Source organism: Hordeum vulgare, chromosome 5H (assembly GCF_904849725.1).
Source record: "Hordeum vulgare subsp. vulgare chromosome 5H, MorexV3_pseudomolecules_assembly, whole genome shotgun sequence".
NCBI lineage: Eukaryota > Viridiplantae > Streptophyta > Magnoliopsida > Poales > Poaceae > Hordeum > Hordeum vulgare.
The window spans coordinates 528116097-528124978 of NC_058522.1; the positions used below are offsets into that span (position 1 = coordinate 528116097).

Below are 8882 nucleotides of genomic sequence, written 5' to 3' on the forward strand. Positions count from 1 at the left end.
ACATGTTACCCTGCTGAATTTTGCCTGCGGCCAACCGACCCCAACTTGCGCCGGAAGGTCAACAAAGCGGCGAGGCCAACTTGCGCCGGCCACGTCAAAGCCGCGGGACCTCCACAGCTCAACCCACGCGACGCCAACACGTAGAGAGATCCGGCCTCTCCGGTCTCAGCTCGGGTCGACAAAAAGCGAGCCAACGCGGAGGGAACCAAAGCGTCGCCTAGCTTCCGTCGGCCGGAGGGCTTCGCTTGTGCTCTGTTCTTACAAGCCATCACGATTCTGTGCTCGTGTCGATAATCTCTCTGCCTTCTGAACTGTGCTCTGTTCTTTGCTTGCTTCGTGCGAATGGCTTTGATTCTGTATGTAGCTTCATCACGATTCACGAGTAGATGCTGCTGTTGTATGCTGTTGCTAGCACTAGCAGAGTGGGGAAATGCTTCCCCTGCTCGTCTCGCTTCCCCTTTTCACGACCCGTCTCTGATCAAGGTTAACTTTCCAGCACTTAGCTTCTCAGTTCCTTGGGTTGCAGATTAAGCTAGCTGTAGAGATCCGATCTGAGCCAGTAGCAGTGCGACTTTGTCCAGAGAGAAAGCGACAGAATAGGTAAGTGTAATAGGAATCGGTCCTTATTTTGATACTAGATAAGCGGAGAATTCTGTGCCTAAAGGCCCAGAAAGTCAAAATCAGGAATTCAGGATAACATCTAGTAAGAATTGGCCCTTATTTTTGACCCAAGTTACTTTGTCTGCCTCTCTTTGACCTGCAGTTAAAAAATTCAATGCTTAGAATGACGGTGATAGGAAAAAAATTGTCTCTCAGTTGTCCATGCAATTCAGTGCATATCCACAGTCTTGCCTTAATTTTTACCTGATATTTAATGAGCTTCTAAACTTCTTTCTCGCTTATCTGTAACACCAATACTGTAACGTGTGACATTCTCTGAATAATAGGTTTTTGATTGTGACGGCAATTCGCAACCTAAACCAATGTCTGACAACAGTATTCAACGAGCATTGCTACCTGATAACCACAACGCCGACGTGCTCCAAAGGAAGCCGTCAGAAGGAGCTAAACGGTTCCGAAGAAGCAGGTCGGCTCCCAGATCAGAGGCCGATCAGAAACCAGAAGAAAATGGCTCGCCGCTTCCAGACAAGGAGTTGTTCAGCGTGATACGACCGAGCTTTAGACTAGCAGGGCTCCTCCTATTTCTCTACCTGCTAGCGGGCGTCGTCGTCTTTTACCTTGTCATGGATCAGTTATCTGGCAAGAGAACCAACAGGGTGCTTGACGCACTCTACTTCTGTATTGTCACGATGACATCGGTTGGTTACGGAGACCTTGTCCCTCACAGTGACACGGCGAAGCTCCTCGCCTGTGTTTTCGTCTTCACTGGCATGGCGTTTATTGCTCTCTTTGTGAGCAAGTCGGCAGATTATCTCGTCGAGAAGCAGGAGGTGCTGTTCTTCAAGGCACTGCACATGAACATGAAGTTTAGCAAGGCCAAAATGCTCAGGCAAATTGAGACAAACAAGACAAAGTACAAATTCTACACTGCTGCCCTACTTCTTGTGACAACCATTGTTGTGGGGACTGTTTTTCTCTGGAAGGTTGAGAAGCTGAGCCTTGTCGATTCCTTTTATTGTGTCTGTGCCACAATAACTGCCCTGGGCTATGGGGATAAAAGCTTCTCGTCCGAATTGGGGCGCACTTTCGCGGTATTTTGGATAATTACGAGCACCATAATCCTGGCGCTGTTCTTCATGTACCTTGCTGAGATCTACACCCAGCGACGGCAGAAAATGCTGGCCAAATGGGTTCTCACACGGAGAATAACAAACATGGATCTTGAAGCAGCTGATCTGGATAATGATCGAAAAGTGGGGTAAGCGCATAAAGCATTTTTAGTATTCTTCCTCGCCATCATATCCCTTAAGATTTTGCAGGTAATGAGCATCGGTGTTGATTTGTGAACTTTGATATGTGCAGTGCTGCTGAATTTGTCGTGTACAAGCTCAAAGAACTGGGGAAGATCAGCCAAGAAGACATATCTTCTTTTCTAGAGGAGTTTGAGAAACTCGACGTTGACCAGTCCGGCACGCTCTCCACCTATGACCTTACTCAGGCACAATCCGGTCAGTGATGAACATATGGGCTTGTACTTAATTCTACAGCTTAAATACTATAGTTGAATGGTCGGTTAATGCTGTTAATTAGTTCTGTAATCTTGTAAAGTGTCAAAAGATACGACCTTGTTGAGCTCCTACATGTATTTAACACAATGGATCTGCTCATATGCACCTGGACATGTGTAAGAAAGAGGTATTTGGTGATGCTTTGATAAGCTTGTGTACCTGTGTAAATGAAGTTTGCTAAGCTATTGTTTTCCAGTCATGAAATATTTCCAGCTTCCAATATGGTAGCCTGTGTAGATGTATTTTTTTTCTTGGATTTGTTGCTCCTGGGTCCAGAATTGCAAGGCAAACGGCAATCTATCTAATGAGGTCTCAGGCAAATAGGAGTTTGCTTCCATGAGATGATGACCTGGGAGAACTAAGTGAACACCCAGAGTTTCTATTCAGGCATTCACTTCTAGCAGGTTGCCCTTTACACAAGAACATAATAAATCAGAACTAATCCAAGTAGCAGTCATGATTAACCATGCAGTGTCGAAAGGTATACAATAATTGCATCCAAACTCTTGTTGCGAATACCAAGGGGATTGTTTTGATGTATGATTAGACAAGCAACTACAAGCGGTGTAACCAAAACAAAAGAAGACTCTTAGCTAAGCACAATTCTGTATAGATACAGGTATATGCAATACTATATATACCTACCCAGTCTGATCTTTTGGGGGATGTACTCTTGCGACAGGAAAGAAATGGAACTTGATGACAATGCTTCAATCTCAAACTTGACACCCTTTTCCAGTACCTCTTCCAACTTCAACCTGCCAAGGATGATAAAATCATGAGTATCTCAGGAAGAAAAATGGTCAGTGAAAAGAACCGAGTCTTGACAATGCAAATGATTCTAATTTTAAACACAAACCCATTGCCATTAGAACTGGCCAGGTGAATGCAGGCATAGATATTTTCAAACAATGGAGCACCTACTGCTGTTAGAGTCCACAAGGAGTCGCAGATATGGAGTTTTTGAAGCTAAGAAACTGATGCTGAAAGCACTTACAGATTACGTACAGGGGATAAAAGCATAAGACTGATAATTGTACTGGAAGAAGATTTCACTCATATCAGTGAGTTTGGTTGTTCCATTTAGCATTTTCTAAGAACAAAAGATGAAAAGCTCTATTTAACTACAGTACTAGTTGAACAAAAAAGATCAAATAACAAATTCTAGTAGTTGGACTTGAACTATTATTATTTGCAACCCACATCATATCCCTGAAGTGCTTGGAGTACAGGGGCTAAATAATAGGATTCATTGTGCTTGGAAGAAGATTTCCCTTGGATCACTGAGTTTAACTGTTGCATTGGCATTTTGTAAGGAATATATTATGAAGACATCTATGTAATTCTAGTTGTACTCATATAGTTATATAGTTATTTCAGTTTGTGGCATTTTGTATCACTGAGTATAATTTACACGTAAAATAAGTGTCTCAGGTTCCCTATGTGTTCTTCTGATGTACTTATATAGTTATTTCAGTTTGTGGCATGCTCGGAGAGAGAGAAGGGGGGAGGGGGGGAGGAGGGGCTAACCTGAATTCTAGATGAGCAATCTGCATGCCAGAACCAATGTGTTCCTTCTTGGGAATGACCTGGAGTACAATAGGCCCTTCAGCTGGCCGAGTAAATTGAAGTGTGCATGCCAAGTACTCCCTCCGTTCCTAAATATAAGTCTTTGTAGAGATTTCACTAGTGGACTACATACGGATGTATATAGTGTTAAAATTTGGAGGTGGGCCTTACGCCCATTAGAGAATTTCAGAAAATCTACAAGGGCCCATGTAGGTGGTGGCATGACGAGGTGGTGGGAGTTTAGTCCCACCCCGCTAGTGGAGGAGAGTTTGGACCCCTTTATAAGGGTCTCTCTTCCACATGCTATTGGAGAGTGAGAAGAGAAGGTGCCCTCGCGCACTCCTCCTCCGCCGCCCGCCTCGCCTCGTCACGACGCGCCACGCCACGCCGCGGGTTGCGGGAATGAGCCGAGCCGCTCACGCGTTCGTTCCTTGAACTGCTGCTGCCGCCGGTGACTCCGTCCCGTTTACCGCGTACACGGTCGACGGGAGAGCAGGCCTCCGAAACCTCGCCTCTCCGGTTCCTGTACGGGAGAGGGGCGATTAGGTTTTTGGGGAGCGATCACGCGACTGCTCGCCTCCGTCCGTCTGCTTCGTCTACGTCCGCGTCGCCATGTCTTCACCAACCGAAGCTGACCGTCTCCGCGAGGAAGCCGAGAAGAATTGCCTATTTACTCAACAATCCAAAAACCTAATGTCTGTAGGAATTTTTCGAGTAATGGTTTTGCTGCTGCACTGAAACCGGATAAGTTTACCGGTACTTTTTTCAAGCGTTGGCAAACGAGAACCACCTTATGGCTCACGGCTATGAACGTCTGGGTAGCCGGTGTCACTCCTACGGAAACTATCACTCCTGAACAGGAGAAGATGTTTAAGGAGGCCACCGTCCTATTCCTTGGAGCAGTCATTAGCGTGATCGAAGATAAGCTGGTTGATGCATATTTACATATGCATGTTGCCAAGGACTTGTGGGAGGCGCTCGAATCTAAATTCGGGGCCACCGACGCTGGGAGTGAGATGTATGTTATGGAGCAGTTCCACGATTACAAGATGGTTGACAACCGTTCTGTATTGGAACAAGCTCATGAGATAATATGCATAGCTAAGGAACTTGAGGTTCTTAAGTGCAATTTGCCGGGCAAGTTTGTCGCGGGCTGTATAATTGCTAAACTCCCTAATTCCTGGAGGAACTTTGCTACTACTCTGAAACATCAGAGGCGTGAGTTCTCAGTAGAGGACATCATCGGCCATCTAAGTGTTGAGCAGAACTCGAGAGCAAAGGACTCCAATGGAAAAGCGGTGGAAAGCTCTTCTGCTGCCAATATGGTACATCAGAGGAACTTCAATTCTCACAAGCCCAAGGGAAAGAACTCTGTCCAACAGAATACCGACTTCAAGAAGAAGGGGAAGAAGCCCTTAAAGAAGAATAAGAAGGGAGATGGCTGCTATACTTGTGGTTCAGAGGAACATTGGGCGAACAAATGCCCAAACAAGTACAAGAAGCCGGCGCAGGACTCCAAGTCTGCAAACATGATTGTGGGCAACAATGAAAGTGGTGCATCTGGGTATGGTAATTTACTTACTGTATTTACAGTTTGTCAGTCCACCGATTGGTGGGTGGACACGGGTGCAACTATTCATGTGTGTGTTGACTTATCATTGTTCTCTTCTTATCAGGCCACCGGTCGCGGGTCCGTATTGATGGGGAATGGCGCGAGTGCTTCTGTTCTTGGTGTTGGCACGGTCGATCTGAAGTTTACTTCGGGGAGGATCGTGCAGCTGAAGAACGTGCAGCATGTCCCCGCCATCAAGTAGAATCTCGTTAGTGGCTCCCTTCTGTGTAGAGAAGGGTTTAAGTTGGTGTTCGAGTCTAATAAAGTAGTAGTTACGAAATATGGACTTTTCGTTGGAAAAGGTTATGAATGCGGAGGTCTGTTCCGCCTTTCTCTAGCAGATTTTTGTAATAAAGTCGTGAACAATATTCATTCGAGTGTTAATGAATCTGAAGTTTGGCATTCACGTCTTTGTCACATAAGTTTCGGTGTTATGTCGCGGCTAGCAAAACTGAATTTAATCCCAACTTTCAATTTAGCCAAAGGTTCTAAGTGCCACTCGTGTGTGCAAGCAAAGCAACCTCGCAAGCCTCACAAGGCTGCAGAGGAGAGACACTTGGCACCATTTGAACTCATACATTCTGATCTTTGTGAGATGAATGGTGTGTTGACTAAAGGTGGAAAGAAATACTTCATGACATTGATAGATGATTCCACTAGATTTTGCTATGTGTATCTGTTAAATACTAAAGATGAGGCTCTACACTACTTTAAAATCTATAAGGCAGAAGTTCAGAATCAACTTGAAAAGAAAATTAAACGAGTCCGGTCTGATCGTGGTGGAGAGTACTTCTCAAACGAATTTGATTCATTTTGTGCGGAACACGGCATTATTCATGAGAGGACGCCTCCCTATTCACCCTAGTCAAACAGGGTTGCCGAGCGGAAAAACCGTACTCTAACTGATTTGGTTAACGCCATGTTAGATACATCGGGTTTATCCAAGGCATGGTGGGGGAGGCTATATTGACCGCGTGTCATGTCCTGAATAAAGTTCCTACAAAAGATAATGAGGTCACTCCCTACGAGGAGTGGTCGAAGAGAAGGACGACACTCTCGTACTTACGTACTTGGGGCTGCTTGGCGAAAGTCAATGTACCGATCCCCAAGAAGCGTAAGCTTGGACCAAAGACTGTGGATTGCGTTAATTTGGGATACGCTAAGAATAGCGTAGGCTATAGATTTCTAGTAGTGAAATATGAGGTACCTGACGTGAAGGTCGGTACAATAATGGAGTCGAGGGATGCTACATTCTTTGAGGATATATTTCCCATGAGAGATATGCAAAGCACTTCTAGACAGGAATCTGAGATAACTCCTGAGCCTGCCATTCCTATGGAATATTATGAACAAACACATGATGAAAATCCTGAGGAGGATGACGAGGAAGCCCGTGGTAGGGGCAAGAGACGAAGGACTGCAAAGACCTTTGGTGATGATTTCTTCGTATACCTCGTGGATGATAATCCCACTTATATTTTAGAAGCGTATGCTTCTCCAGATGTTGATTACTGGAAAGCTGCGGTCCGTAGCGAGATGGACTCCATCATGGCTAACGGGACATGGGAAATCACTGATCTTCCCTATGGTTGCAAACCATTGGGATGCAAGTGGGTGTTCAAAAAGAAGCTTAGGCCCGATGGTACGATTGAAAAGTACAAGGCTAGGCTTGTGGCCAAGGGCTATGCCCAGAAAGAAGAGGAAGATTTCTTCGATACTTATTCACTTGTGGCTAGGCTGACCACCATTAGAGTACTACTCTCATTGGCGGCCTCTCATGGTCTTCTCGTTCATCAAATGGACGTTAAGACGGCTTTCCTGAATGGAGAGCTAAATGAGGAAATCTATATGCAACAGCCAGATGGCTTTGTGACAGAAGGTCAGGAAGGAAATGTGTGTAAGTTGCTGAAGTCTTTATATGGTCTGAGACAAGCACCTAAGCAATGGCATGAGAAGTTTAATACAACTCTGACATCTGTTGGCTTCGTTGTTAATGAAGCTGACAAATGTGTATACTATCGCCATGGTGGGGGCGAAGGAGTTATATTGTGCTTGTATGTTGATGACATACTGATATTTGGAACCAACCTCAAAGTAATTGAGGAGGTTAAGTCTTTTCTGTCTCAAAACTTTGAGATGAAGGACCTTCGGGTGGCTGATGTTATCTTGAACATCAAGCTGTTGAGAGATGATGAGGGTGGGATTACACTTCTGCAATCCCACTATGTTGATAAGATTTTGAGTCGCTTTGGATATTCAGACTGCAAAATTTGTCAAACACAATATGATCCTAGTGTGCTTATTCGAAAGTTTAAAGGCACGGCTATAGATCAATTGAGATTCTCTCAAATTATCGGTTCACTTATGTACCTAGCTAGCGCAACGAGGCCTGACATCGCGTTTGCTGTGAGCAAACTTAGCCGGTTTGTTGCAAACCCGGGCGATGTTCATTGGCGTGTTGTTGAAAGAATTATGCGCTACTTGAAAGGTATTGTCAACCACGGGCTTCACTATACGGGATTCCCATCGGTACTTGAAGGGTATAGTGATGCGAATTGGATCTTTGATGCTGATGAGATGAAGGCCACTACTGGGTATATGTTTACTATTGGGGGTGGTGCTGTTTCCTGGAAGTCTTGCAAGCAAACGATCTTAACAAGATCGACAATGGAAGCAGAATTAACAGCATTAGACACATCTGGTGTCGAAGCAGAATTTCTTCGAGATCTCTTGATGGACTTACCTGTGGTTGAGAAGCCGGTTCCGGCTATCCTTATGAACTGCGATAATCAGACGGTTATTGTTAAAGTGAAGAGTTCAAAGGACAATGTGAAGTCCAACAAACATATAAGAATGAGATTGAAGTCTGTCAGACGTTTGAGAAACTCCGGAGTGATAGGGTTGGATTATGTCCAAACGGCTAAGAATCTGGCAGATCCCTTTACTAAAGGGCTATCACGTGTTGTGATAGATAGTGCATCGAGGGAGATGGGTATGAGACCCACATGAGTTGCCATGGTAGTAACCCAACCTATATGATCGGAGATCCCGTGAAGTAGGACCTGGGAAAACAAGCCAGTGGTGAACTGAGGAGAGTAACTTTACTAACCCACTCCGTTGGAGATGCAATACTCTCGGATACTGTTCGGTAGGATGACTACTGTCTTAATGTGTTCTAAAGCTTATATGTAAGCAAGATGCTGTCCTACAGAGTGATCTTTGGAGGAACACACCTATATGAGCTTGACTGCTGGTCACAGTCTATGAGGTTTGGGTGATCTCTAGTAAACTCATGAATAGGCCAGGAGTGTGACTAATATGCTCCACCCGAGGGGTCACCTTCGGCAGTCTAGTACTAGTAAGACTTGTGGTGAAGCTCTTTTACGCCAAGCTGAAAATTCAAGGCATAGTCCATTGTTCAGTTGTAAAGGAGTGTAGCTACTTGTTCTAGGTGAAGCTCAACCTTAATAGGTCTTCACTGAAATGCTGGTATATTAAAACAGTGATTGGAA

The 8882-nt window shown here is 44.8% G+C and overlaps 1 protein-coding gene across 1 annotated transcript; it reads left to right on the forward strand.

The window, feature by feature from the left end:
• The first annotated feature begins 793 nt into the window (after positions 1-793).
• Positions 794-2338, forward strand: LOC123398387 (two pore potassium channel a-like). Its single transcript, XM_045092865.1, has 2 exons — positions 794-1879; positions 1984-2338. The coding sequence occupies exons 1-2, from the start codon at positions 984-986 to the stop codon at positions 2135-2137; spliced, it is 1050 nt and encodes a 349-aa protein (XP_044948800.1). The 5' UTR covers positions 794-983; the 3' UTR covers positions 2138-2338.
• The last annotated feature ends 6544 nt before the right edge of the window (positions 2339-8882 follow it).